General features: G+C 40.5%; 1 protein-coding gene across 2 annotated transcripts in view; it reads right to left on the bottom strand.

Annotated features, from left to right (window-relative positions):
- Positions 1-14,606, bottom strand: part of MICU2 (mitochondrial calcium uptake 2) — a 175,728-nt gene that overhangs the window by 17,170 nt on the left and 143,952 nt on the right. For both annotated transcript variants that reach the window (XM_069969829.1, XM_069969828.1), the window contains exons 6-7: positions 13,592-13,674; positions 7,192-7,242 (exon numbers count right to left, since the gene is read on the bottom strand). In XM_069969829.1, coding sequence (XP_069825930.1) covers positions 7,192-7,242; positions 13,592-13,674 — 134 coding nt within the window. The remainder of the gene's footprint in view (positions 1-7,191; positions 7,243-13,591; positions 13,675-14,606) is intronic.

A 14,606-nucleotide genomic window follows, 5' to 3' on the forward strand; every position in this document is an offset into this window, starting at 1 on the left:
TAATTTATTTTTCATGGCACACAACGGTTCCTCGTGTAGGCCTTACCTGCATTATAATAGGTTCTGATATACTCGCCCACCCATACTGTCTTTATAGTGAGGCGCCATTGTATTTTTCTATTTTGGCAATCTAGTAGTAGTGTTGTGTGTGTGTGTTTTTTTTTTTCTTTTTTTCACTCTTCATGTTCTGCACTTTTCCTAAAGATATCAATATAAACATGCTGCATATACATAGCCATGTACATATCTCAGAGGAAAATTACGTATGGCCTGTTTTATTGTTGCATAGACATTGAACAAGTCATTTCTTCATAGATTAAATAGATTTTCGTCCTTTTTGATGGCAAAAAAAAAAAAAAAAGACTATATCAAGACTCAATGTAGACTAGACACACAGAGTTTGATAATGCTGTCACATCTTGTAAATTGTTGTAAATGTACAATCTAAGCACAGAAAGTGTACCAGCACCAACCACAGGGAGCATTGGGCCTATGGGTTGCGATAGCAGCCGGAGTCCAGAAGATCATTCCCAGTGCTAGACATGATTGTGAGCCTATTATGCCCTAACTGGAGTGGCTTATATGGATATAGTCATTGGCTGTATCCATGTTTTCCAGACAACCTTAGAGAGCTTTATCCAACTTCAGCAGCCCCCGCTAATCAAATGCCGAACTATCGTTTTCGGATGGACTCGAACCCAAACCCGGTTCGCTCATCTCTAGTCCTTAGTCATGGCTCTTTTCAATCCTATGCTGCAAATCAGAATATTCAGTGGAAGTTTATGAAGATACAATCCGACATTTGCTTTTAAATGTTACCGGTCTCCTCTGTATGGTGTGTGTAACACATGGTGCTGCTCTCAGCGTCCCACCTGGTATATTCCCATTGAATATTCTGATTTGCAGCATAGGATTGAAAAGAGCCATGACTAAGGACCATTTAGGTCCGAAACGCGTCAGAAAACTTTTGAAGGAATAAAATGAAGTTTTGTGGAGATTTTATCAAAGCTGAAGAGTTGTGTGGAGTTTATCCATTCACAAGTTTAGCATCAGAACCCAAACATTCGTTAAGTTGGTTCATCTCTAGCCTCTACATACTGGGGGTAGCTGGAAGTGTCACAGAGAACTCCTTAAACGTTACTTAAATTCAACAAAAACATTACTTTGCACGCTGAGGTCTCTTTCTTTACAGGACTATCTTAACCATTAAAGGTGTTAAACATTACAAATAGAATTGGCATTCTTAAGAAGGGTGGAAAAATGCTGAAAAACTAATTGCACATAGTAAAAAAGTGAGGTAAGAGAGATCATATAGCAATTATTTTCATCCTATCATCCCGACTGTTCCAAACCAGATGGCAAAATGCACAGAATAAAGCCTTTCAATCCCTTAAACATTGAAATGTAGATCTGAACTGTTAACATTACATGCAATATTTTGTCGAAAGACGTACAATGCTTGGAGAGAAAACTGTAACATTTCGAGACGTCTGCCGGTCTCTTACATTTCCTCATTTCTAGAGATTTTTTTTTCTGTCCGTGTAATGCAAAATAAATAGCTGGAGAGAAAATACACACTTCATGTCAACCTCAGTGGCGGCCTGGACGGAGACTCTGCTCTGTCACCACTTGCGTTGGGGAAGTCTTTGAACACAACAAATACACCAGGCAACATGAAGAAAGATTTTATTTTATTCCTAGGGAAAAGAAGGAGGGCAGAGGTATTTCAACAGAACTATTCTTATGACATCTAAATAGGCCCTGTGTCTTTTATCCTGCTGAAGAGGTAAGATGAAAGATGAGAATCTTTTCATGAGACTTAATACTAATGGTTATTTAGCTTTCAGCAAATCTTAAGAAACCAAAGCCATTAGTTCAGTGTGGGTCTTCATGCTTATTGCATACGCGACATTTCAAATATTTTATAGCCCGGCTCCTGACGGTAATGATCGGTGCTTAGTGGTGGACATTTACATTATGATTATTATTATTATTTAATCAGTCCTAGAAATAGGGTCCTTGATGTGCTTTGGAACAAAACACTTTTATACGACATTATTCATTGTAGAATCTTTAAAATTTGTTGGTAGTATTTAGAAAAAAAATATAACAACTTATTATAATATTATAACTTTTCATACTTGATACAAGCAAAAAAAAGTTTACTACAGAAAATAAATGCATATAAATATGCACATGTATAAACATTAAAAATATAATACTATTGATTTGCATACTATGACATACATAATGTGAGGGGTCCCCCTTCCTGGATTCACACATACAGACACTAGCACAGAAGCTAGGCCTCTGAGTTCACTGTAATTGATTGACATTCCCTCTTCTCCAAAAGCGCTGGTGTGGCTGGTATATATAGTGTACCTACTTTGTCATGAAACCCACCCATCAGACAAGCAGGGGCTACAGCTGACGTATGCCATGGAGATGGTAAGAATCTGTGCCTTCTCGATGGTGTACGCTAGGGGTGCAAGTTTAATGAATAAGCCCCATATCTCTATACATCTATTCATATATATACATATATATAGTGACTTCCTATAGGCACCCAGTTATTTGGTAAACTGGACTCTTGGTTGACAGCTACTACAATTTTGATTTACCCGATTCACTTTACTCATCTTTTGAGATTTTATATATATATATATATATATATATATATATATATATATATATATATATCTACCTATCTATCTATCTCAAAAGATGAGTAAAGAGAATCGGGTAAATCAAAATTGTAGTAGCTGTCAACCAAGAGTCCAGTTTACCAAATAACTGGGTGCCTATAGGAAGTCACTGTGAAGACTCGGTCAATATTATTCCTTCACTAAGCCTTGTAAACTCCTATTGAGATACCAAGTTACTGGGATCAGTGAAATGAGTGTACGCCTTACATAATCAGTGCTTGCACTCCATTCCTGGTTATAATAGGGACATATGGATATGGGAATACTATGGCTATACCAGAATGACTGCCGCACACTTTTGCTGATAGCGCGCTTGTATTGAAGGATTATTGTTATCACTCAAGCCCTTTTGTGCCGATGTTATTGTGTTCTCTTGTATGGGGACACGTTCCTTTAATCAACATGGCTGCTGTATAAATTGATGACTTCAGTGCGGTTGCGCCGCTGGGCCACGAGTCATGATTTCTTGTGTTTGCTGCTCGATTATATATTGCGACATGAAGGGATTATATTTGACAATCACATTTCTATTATTTTATGGTGCATATAGATAGACAGCGGCCTGTACTATGTTATGGTATACCGTGTATTACTTCTTCATGTGCCTAATCAGGTCTATTGTGAGTAGGTATATATTGCAATATTTTTTCATTATATTATACAGTTTTACTACTATCATTCAGGTAGATACTGTTCTTGCGACATACATATATATGCGCCGCAACTATTTCCTGATATATACAGTTATTTATTGCAACGTGATTGTACTACATTATACAGTTACATGATTATGTAGGTAGATACTGTTCTTGTGACATTTATACAGCCGCCGACACGATTCTTTGATATATTACATATTGTGTTAGGAGTATACTCCTTTGTGGTTTATACAGGTAGGCCTTGATGTATTTAGAAATACTACCCCTGAGTAAGATGGCCGCCGTACTTATCTTATGTGCTATAAGAATAACGGCAATATATAATGGGAAGTATATATGTGGAGATGATGCTCTATACCCATTGCAATTCATGTACTATATTGTTGTTATTGTTTTATTATGTTTTCAGTAGTGGGTTAAGCAGGTCAATTTGCCCACTACCAATATGGCCGTGTTTCATTTGTGTAGATATAGCACGCATGCGCGTGGCAGGACGGAATCTTGGGTTATAGTGTCCTATCAGTGTCCGGGCAACTATTATCAGTAACCCATATAGAAGATTAGTAACAGTGGCTTATATAGAAGACATACCTACCTATATTATGATAACATTTTAAATCTGTGCCTACACCAAGATTCACAAATCTTAACGAGTTTGACGAAGCTCGCAAAACAAATTTCCGGCTGCTTTGCTCATCTCTAATTCTATCTATGGTTGCCATACACAAAGGTGCCCACACACGTTAGAAGAAAGTAGGCTAAACCCACTGGTTATGGGAACACAAGATGTCATCCCAACATGTGCTCAGGGATGGTCATGCTCACACATGACATTTGCATTTGAGGGAGCGTGGACAGACTCCTGATACACAATGGATATGCTAGCCCCGATAAATTGGGTTCAGCTAACAATATTCATTGTATATGGGCAGCTTAACAATAAGAGCTACAAAACTAAGCTGGACCTGCCACATCTCTCATGTCTATGGCAAGCTATACTATATAAAGTTCCTATTTCCTCACTTCCTGGAAAAAGCCCGTGTGGCCCTGTTACGAGGATGAAAAAAAAAAAAATACAAAACCTGCCGTAGCTTGTACAGATTCATATTAGATAACTAACAGCAACCTATATATTAGGAAGGATTTAAAGAATTTATAGCTGTAAGAGCGTGTCTAAGGTATTAACGTTATATTTGTAGATTCAGCTCTATACATGACTCAAAAATCCCAGTCTTTTGTGTTCCTCGGAAATCTTGGCCGATTAGCAGCGCTGTACATTCCTGTAATAACACCTCTACGCCAACGAGCGAGCAAGCCGCTCTCCAAAATATTGATGGGACGGAGACACATATAAACAATACCCATCTTGGCTTATCTGAGATGACATGGCCTATCCCTGCATTTATAATAAATATGCACCGACTTGTTTGCTAGTCATTTTATCAGCTGGGATTCCAAGGTGGGATTGGCGGATATCCAAGCACAATGTTAGTGGGAGTAGCAAATCAACTTTAAGTTCTACAGAACACAACCGCCTTTGAAAAGAAGAAAAAAAAAAGAAGAAGTTCTTGACTGCTGCTGGGAGAACTATAAAACATATAACCTTAAATGAACGCACATTCTTGTTTTGCAGGCAGAGATAAGGCTAAAATTTTCAAAAATTTTGTTATAATTTCTAAATGGTATCCTCATACACCTTGAAATCACAGCTTCAGGGGTCTATACCTATACCTTAAGGTGGTTACAATAATCACTTGTAAGTGAAACAAGCAAAGTTGCCTCCTCTGGATGGAAGAGTTTGCTCTCTGGTGCCACCTATTGGACTCAATACTCGGCTCTTTGAGACATACTTGAATTATTAGCCAGGCTAAAAGAAGAGTTATCCTTCTAAAGACCGCTGTTTTGAGGTTCTTCTCCCTTGTCAGTACAGAGCAGGGTGCTGGCCGGCTAGCAAAGAGGCCTATGGCATGAGACTGAGAGGGTAAAGTTTTGCCTTGAGAAGAAAAAGCCAAAATACTGATGGAAGTGATGGAAATTTTTTATCCGATTGTCCATTCGACTGCAGGTGACATAGCCATTAGACAGCCAAGCACCCCATCCAACAAGTAGAGGACGCTTGATCAATACAGTATAGATTAAAGCCCCTATGATCGCTGGATCAGCAACCCGTTTTGTTTTGATCTCTAAGGCCCCGTTCCCACTGAGGAAAAGTAGCGGAATTCCGCAACGGAATTGTCCACCGCGGAATGCCATTAGCCTCCCGCTCATAATGGGAGTCTATGGAAGGTGCGCGCTCCTGCTCTGTACGCGCTGAAGAATGAACATGTTCATTCTTCAGCGCGGACAGGGCAGGAGCACGCGCCTCCCATAGACTCCCATTATGAGCGGGAGGCTAACGGCATTCCGCGGCGGACAATTCCGTTGCGGAATTCCGCTACCTTTCCTCAGTGGGAACGGGGCCTTATAGTGAGTTCATCATAACACCTTCCTTAGGTCTCTCTGCTCTTAGAGCAAGAATCCCCATCCATGTTGGTGTAAAAACCTTTTCTCTAGAAAGTGATGATGCCCCTTGTTATACATACAGTCCTGTGTATGTAATAGATCATGGGAGAGATCTCTTTATGGACCTTTGATATATTTATATATTTATTTGGTCACCCCTGTTTGTAACCTAAATACCTCCTCTAGTTTTGATCACTTGTGCCCAAAACTACACAATCCATGTACGATCTGACTAGTGATTTGTAGGTGGTAGAATTATGTCTCCTTTATGGATGTCTAAGTGCCTTATTATGCACCCCATTATCTTATTTGCCTTGGCAGCAGCTGCCCGACAATGGTTACTACAGTTTACTGTCAATTTTCTGGTTCCTGTAATATATTGTGGTTGCAGGCACTTCCGGCTCAGCCAATCACAGCAGTGACCGCACCCCGTACAATGATTGGCTGAGCTGGCATTTACAGTAGGAAGTCAGAGTAAGCGGCAGGGATCATCAGGACAGCAGCGGATCAGAGCAAGAATACACCTTCAGTGCACATATTAAAAATAGGGCACTAATAACTGTAATCCAGTCAGAATTATGCATTGCACCCAGCGTATTCTATCATATCTCCTATCTGCTGTAAAATCAATACTAATATAATGTAGGGCTTCCGGGGGAAAATACAAGCTGGAACACAATTTTTCACTTTTTATATTGAGATACCGTTCTTCCTTACGCATGTCCACATCTAAATAAGGAAACAACAGCATAATGAAAAACCTCTTCAGACGAAAGTGTAATATAAATCCAATCATTATTTGCCATCTGGGTCTGTGTAGTAATGGCACAAAAATCAGATCTGCGTGCCTTCATTTCTTATTCCACTTATACAATAGAATAAGATTTTTCTGGTTTCCTCTACTTCGTTAAAAAGGAAAACTTTAAGTGTTGTCACAACAACATGGACTAGAATGCCGAGGGTCAACCGAGGGCAAGAAAATGGATATGCTATAAATCAATATAGATATAGAGGAGTAAATAGCGGCTTCCATATGAAGAATTAAAATAGAGCCAGTATATGGTTGAGAAGACTAGTTAAGGCATCTTTAAGAACTTTTCTACTGTTCCATACGCACAGGTTCACGTGGCACAATCCATCTCCCATCTCTGCCATTAGACTTCATCATCTTCCAATCCTGAAGAAATGAGACTGTTTCGCTGATTTTTACCCAATACTGTATGTATGGCCGGGGTGTGTGTGTGTGTGTGTGTGTGTGTGTGTAAACCCTGTTGCTTGCATTAATCTCTTCAGTAATTTCACTATATTGCATGCAAGATATTTACCTGCACAGGATCCATTTGGATTTCATCTTTTGTGCCAAGAATCTTTTGCAACTACAAGGTAAAAGCAACAGAAAGTTAAAGGGTTTTACACATTGTATAAGCAGGATAACAATATTAAAGGGAACATTTGAAGAAGCAGATGACGGACGTAGTTTCTTGGGACCATCAAATAAGCAAGCCGAGGGCCGTGCTCCATCGTAAGAGAATGTGTGAACGTCCACTTTCAATTGAGTTGTAATCTTAGATTTTAGCATTGTACACACAGGACATATCCCCAATAAGACCAAAGAGGTTTATTTGTAATTCAATTATAAAAAAACAAAAAACAAAACAAATAGACCTTAGTGACAAGTGATTGGCTTTCAATTGGGAAGTCTTCACCTGGATCTCTGGGGCCCTGTTGTACGAGTGTATCATTATAGTGCGAGTCCTTAGTTTCCTTGGTGGGCCTATATAATCTTGGGAGATCTAGATGTAATCGTGTGTTTGGTGAGGGGTACACATGAGCGCAATCCCAGAGTGCGGCATTGGATTAACAGTGGTTGCAAAAGTCGGATGCAGACCTAAGACTGCCACCAAAACCTGGATACAGTCAAAGGCCACAAACTGCATCCAGGTTTTCCTGGACTCCCTAGGGCTACATCCAACTTCTTCAGACACCAGTAATCAATTGCCAAACTGTGGTTCGGACAGACCGGATTATGCCCAAATTTCACTCATCTGTAGTAAGAAGCTTATTAGCAAAATTAGTATGTAATTCTGTGTATACAGCTAAAGCCTTTTATGTTTGATCTGGGGGTCATTAAAAAGAGCATGAGCCGCCAAGAAGGTATTGGGTTTAGCCATTTTAAACCCAATGCCAAATAAAATTAAAGTTTACTGATGAGGGTTAAGCGAACTTCGAGCATGTTCATCAGAGCCCAAGCTTGTGGCATTTAATTAGCGGCGGCTGCTGAAGCTGGATGTAGCCCTTAGGCTGCATGGAAAACATGGACCCAGCCTACGGTTGTATCCATATTTTCTAGGACTCCCTAGGGCTGCATGCAACTTCTTCAGCCACTGCTAATCAAATGGCACAAGCTTGGGTTTGAACGAACTCACTGACGAGACCCACTGCAATCCGCTGGGGAGAAAACGGTTTGACCCTGACTGTGAATCAAATCCAACTGGTTTTCTTTTTTTACTGTCCATGGAGCGAATGAGTCAGATGTTCTGTTGGCCAGGCCATTGCCACGAACTTCCTCCAGCTTTATCACTGGATCGAAGTGGGACTCACTACTGAATTTAATGAATCACCATCGATTTATTCCATTTTATAAAGGTTATTCCGCTTTCCAAGCATTTTGATTCCCTGGAGAAATCTGGAATAAGACCTTTTCATTACAGAATTTTCCAGGGAATCGGAAAACGCTTGAAAAGCGGAACAACTTTTACAAGACTGGATGAGTCAACGGCAAATTCATTAGATTGGGCTTTGATGAATCCTAATGTAGATTTGCTCAACTCTAGCAACCATGAAAAAACGAGGACATTGGCCTAGACAGCACATGCTTATCCACCTATTGAGCCGTATCAGAACTGTCCCCATCAATAGTGCCTCACATACAGATCACAAAGCCAAGACAGGCATCTCAACGCATATAAAAATAAACCACATACCTTACTGGGTCAGTCTCATTCCTCAAAGGTCAGCAAGAATAAAAATTGGCTTGTGGTTAAATAGTATTATATAAACACATTTCTGATGTACAGGACTCTGCTCCGGCCCACATGAGCAGGACTTTCTCCGTGCCTTGAGAATCACATTTTTCCTATTCCATTAACATGGGCAGTGCTTTTATTTGAGACATATTTAGAATTTTTCCCCTCGGTAATGAAGTGAAAGCATGCGGCACAAACATAGAACAGAAGCTTTCCTAAACTTCGAGGTCTGGGAAGAATAAAGTCATCTATAAAATGGACTTCAAAGCGGGTGGATCACCTTATTTATTACATATTTATCATAATGATAAACCTGTAATGAAACAGATAATTTTTTATAGTTTGTCTTTATTTTTTGAGATATATATATATATATATATATATATATATATATATATATAATTATTATGGAGGGCTGACATTTTTCTCACACAGCAGTTACAGAAATCTGCTTTACAGCAGCAACATCATGAAAATGTATTCACTGTCACAGTCGATCATCTGAACTTTGGCATTTGGACTAAGTATAGGTTTACACTGACTTCAGGGAGCATGCTCTGTGCATATACCAAGAGATACTCATAGTACAAAAGCTGAATGGTTCACTAGACCCCTATCCAATGGAATGCATTTTCTTGCTAAGGGACCTTGCACACTACAGAAATTGCGCAGATAACTTGCCGTTGATTCAGTCTCTTGCCCCCCAGCGATCCCGCTTACAGTTCCGCCAGTCCCATAGGCTCCATTCTATGGTCAGGTGGATTCCGCCGTCTGCCCAAAGAATTGACATGTCAACTCTTTGGGCGAATGGCGGATTCTGCCTGAGCCTAAAATGAAGCCTATGGGATGACCAGGTGTTCAGGCAGGGGCACGCACGGAATTTGCGGCAAGTTATCCGTGTGATGTTCTTAGTGTGCAAGGGCCCTAACTCTTCATTACTGCATAGAAAAGAGCAGCCTGATGCTCTTTGGTATTCATCAGCCACTGTACACTTTCTTTTTAACATGGCAGCTTATGCATGGTAATAGATTTACACGGGATATAGATGCACATATCAGTAGATTTTTCATCCCAATGAACATGAAGTAAACAGTGCCCAAGTGGAGATTGATCTAGTAAATAATCCCTTCATGCGGCTGATATATATATATATATATATATATATATATATATGCCACATATGGCAGTATAGTAACACTATTCACTTTATGCTTTTTCATTTACATGTAGTTTTTTGGGTATCACTTGAAGAGATCAAACCTGTACCTGAAGTCTTACAAGCAATGCTGTGTCAGAAAGTAGTATGCACATTAATTTCCCTATAGAAGGCAGCAAACTCTCCCTCTAGTGCCACCTATACCAGTGGGGGGCTAAGAGTGTAATTTTTATTGCAGCTACACTTTTTGTACAACTGAGAGAGAGAGACAGAATCTATAAACAGAATTCCAGAAATGACATTTTATGATTTAGAAATTATTTAGCATTTTATTGCATTAAATAAGTATTTGATACAATAGAAGAACTTACAGAAACCTTTGTTTGCAGTTACAGAGGTCGGATGTTTCCTATAGTTCTTGACCAAGTTTGCAGGCACTGCAGCAGAGATTTTGTCCCACTCCTGCATACAGATCATTCAGGTTTCGGGGCTGTTGCTGCACAACATTGACTTCCAGCTCTCTTCAAATATTTTCTATTGGGTTCAGGTCTGGCGACTGAGTAGGCCACCTAGGACCTTGTGCCATGCGAGATCTCGCCATGATGGAGAGATTGGGGTGTGATTGACTGAGTATAAGGACAGGTGTTTTTTTATACAGGTAACCAGTTCAAACAAATGCAATTAATACAGGTGCAGAATAGGGGGAGCTTCTAAAAGTAAAACTAACAGGTCAGTGAGAGCCAGAAATCCTGCTGGTTAGTAGGCGACAGTGCTGATTCTGGGGTCTCTTCCGCCTCACTAGTGCCCAAACACCCCCCCTCCCCCGCAGCAAGCCTAACCCACCCAAAACGCCCCCCCCCCCCCCGGAAACCCGATCGCCACAGCGCGACCTCCTCCGACCCCAGGCACTCACCACAGCCAGAACGGCGAGGAGAGCTGCAGGGTGGGACAACGGTAAGCGTGGGCGGCGGGACAGGTGAGTGGCTGCAGGGCTGCTGTCATTTTTGTTAAGTGAAACTTAAATGACAGCAGGGGGAAAGTTATGCCGCCCCCTGCAGGACCGCATAATCTGCCGCCTGAGGCGGAATACTCATTCCGCCTCATAGCAGAAGCGGCCCTGGTAGGTGATCAAATACTAATTTCATGCAATAGAAAGCAAATTATACAATATGATTTTTTGGAATGTTTTTATAGATTCTGTCGCTGCAATAAAAGTGTATCTACAATAAAAACAACACACTTCTCCATTCTTTGTAGGAGGGAAATCTGTCAAAATCACAGTGTACCAAACACTTATTTTCACCACTGTAGATAGCTACCCTGCAAGTCAATGACACTTTTCTTCTTTTTAAATGAAAGCTAGATACTTTTTGGCTTATAAAAACATGGCTGCTGTCTTCCAGAAACAACATCACACTTGTCGTTAGTTTCACTGAAGTAAATACAGGTGAATGGTAATACCACATATAACCTGAGGACAAGGGTGGTGATGTTTTTGCAAGAAAGTATCTGTGCTTTTTCTAATCCTGGAACCCCTTTAAAATGATCTTATCGATCGGTACCTCGCTATGCATGGACGAGGCTTAAAACTCTCCAAATGCAAGGATAGACCAGGTCGTCGCTGCAAGAGTCGCTCTAAGTTAGTCATAGCAGTAATGGAGATTTTAAGAGGGAGGAAAAAATATCTTCTGTGAGGGTGCGTTCACACCTACAGGATCTGCAGCAGATCTGCAGCAGATTTGATGCTGTGTTCAGTTATTTAAATGAAATCTGCTGCAGAAAATCAGCTGCAGATCCTGTAGGTGTGAACGCACCATGAATGAAGAAATCATATATTTTGGTCACAGTATGTTAAACAGTAGCAACAGTAGTTGGAAAACAGGTGTTTCTGTGCAAATTATAACAATAAATGAGTACACGTAGGGGTCAGTAAATCAGATAGGCTTCCCCCTTGAACGGTAGCATCCTAACATACTTGAGAGTGAGTGGAAAATATACAATCTACAACTCCTCCATCCTCGTAATGGAACATTTTCTACACAACTATAATTTGCAAGAGCTATTGCCGACCTGTGTGTAATTCTTTTTACCTAAATTTCCTGTCAACCTGCTAAGTACAGGAGATCAGGAGATGTGGAAGATCACATATCTACCTGTATGATTTAGTGCCGTGAGCGGGACAAACGGTAAATTCTCATACCCATCCCATCTCTGTGCTTCTCACTCCCCTCGAACGCTATCTAGAGCTGTTCTCTGCTGAAGAGCAAGCAATAACTAAAAATGGCACATCTGTGAGGTTTTTCATATCTTGTTATATAAACATGGAGTAATAAAATAATTAGGGAGATGTCTGCTCTGCCATGTTACTCTATGGGCACAACTAACTTATTTTTTGCGGCGGGGGGGGGGGGGGGGGGGGTTTGTTTTTACGCCGTTCGCCCTGGGGTAAAGCTGACTTGTTATATATGTTCCTCAAGTTCCTCATGATTACAACGATATGTAACATGTATAACTTCCATTGTATCTCATGGCCTGTAAAAAAAATTCAAACCATTGTTAACAAATATATGTTCCTAAAAATCGCTCCATTCCCAGGCTTATAGCGCTTTTATCCTTTGGTCTAAGGGGCTGTATGTGGTGTAATTTTTTGCGCCATGATGTGTTCTTTCTATCGGTACCTTGATTGCGCATATGCAACTTTTTGATCCTTTTTTATAACATTTTTCTGGATTTGATGAGACCAAAAATGCGCAATTTTGCACTTTGGGATTTATTTGCCCTTACGCCGTTTACCGTGCAAGATCAGGAATGTGATAAATTAATAGTTCAGGTGATTACGCACGCAGCGATACCAAACATGTTTATTTATTTATTTTTATTTATAACATGGGAAAAGGGGGGTGATTCTGACTTATTAGGGGAGGGGGCTTTTTATTAATAACAACACTTTTATTTTTACTTTTACACTTATACTAGAAGCCCCCCTGGGGGACTTCTAGTATAAGTGCACTGATCTCTCATTGAGATCTATGCTGCATAGATATGCAGCATAGATCGATGATATAGGCACATCGATTGCTTCCATTACGGCACAGACCTGGCCGGTATGAGATGCAGGGATCGCTCCTCCGCGACCACTCAACGGGGGGGCGAACCCCCCCACTAGACACCAGGGAATGGAAAAAGCTGCTTTTTAAATGCAGCTGTCAACTTTGACAGCTGCATTTAAAAAGCTAATTAGCGGGCACGACGATTGGACTGTGACCGCTAATAGCCGCGGTCCCGGGCTACATACAGCATCCGGGATTGCGGCGGTTCAGAGCGGGGCCCGCTTTATATATTGAAGGAACACAAATTTCTCACCCAGAAGTTTGCAAATCTATGTATGGCTGTGAAGGGGCTTATAACCAACTATTTGGTACTTTGATTTGGTAATATCACATTTCCACTGTATACGTTGTATATTTATTTCAGAACTTTTGCTGTGGAATAAAAACCTCCCTAAAGGTGCAGAGTCCTTGCCACATACACTACAATTCTTACCTTGAAAAACTCTTTCTTGTCCACCTGGTCATTGTCATCAGTATCCAGCATCTCAAATGCAATCTGGAATCCAGTTTTCGGTTCTAAAACATTTTGAAAGTATCATAATGGGTTAAATATATATAAGATACACATAAAATGATGCACTGTATACACAGATAAAATGTCAGCACCAGTCGGCGCTTGCCCAGATGCTGGTGCTGGCCTGGGCTGCTAAGCGACGCATTTGGAATCCCAGACAGTTTCTGGATGCAGATCTGGAGTTCTGGATGCATACATAGGGTTCTATGGGGCATCTATGACAGAATTCTAGACAATTATAGCACCGTCATATCATTTCTGGGCCTATTTTCCGGCACGGACACCCTTCAGGAAAAATCCTGAAGCGTGCCCATGCCCAATTTCTGGGTCAGAAAGTCTAACTGGATTTCCTGATAAGAAATCCAGATAGTTTTTCCTGAAGTGTGGCCTATGTGTGCACATAGTCTAAACCACATATGTCATACTTGCCATACTCCAGCTGTTGCAAAACTATACTTTCCATCATGCTTGGACAGTAAAAGTCAAGGCTTTGGCTGTCCAGGCATGATGGGAATTGTAGTTTTGCAATAACTGAAGGGCCGCAAGTTTGACTTCTAGAAGAATCCCTAAAACCATTGTTTCCATGTCTGTTATATATCTAGCTGATGTGCTAGCCAAGTGCCATGCCAGTCCAAGCAGGGATACATTGGCAAGTTGTGGGGTGATCCTCAGAGTTATCAGAGGGCAGTTCCACAGTTAGGACCCCTCTATCCTTCTCGCTAGAGAATGTGTGTGTGTGTGTGTGTATATATATATATATATATATATATATATATATATATATATATACACTTTTTTTTTTGGCAGCCCCAGAAATATATATTAAAAAAATTAGTGTCTGGAATATCCCCTTAAGTTTGAAATAAAAACCACATGTAAATGGGGTATTCTGCTCAAACATAACTTTTCATATGTTGCTGCTCATGGTCAGACT

This window comes from Dendropsophus ebraccatus, chromosome 5 (genome assembly GCF_027789765.1).
Source record: "Dendropsophus ebraccatus isolate aDenEbr1 chromosome 5, aDenEbr1.pat, whole genome shotgun sequence".
Classification (NCBI taxonomy): domain Eukaryota; kingdom Metazoa; phylum Chordata; class Amphibia; order Anura; family Hylidae; genus Dendropsophus; species Dendropsophus ebraccatus.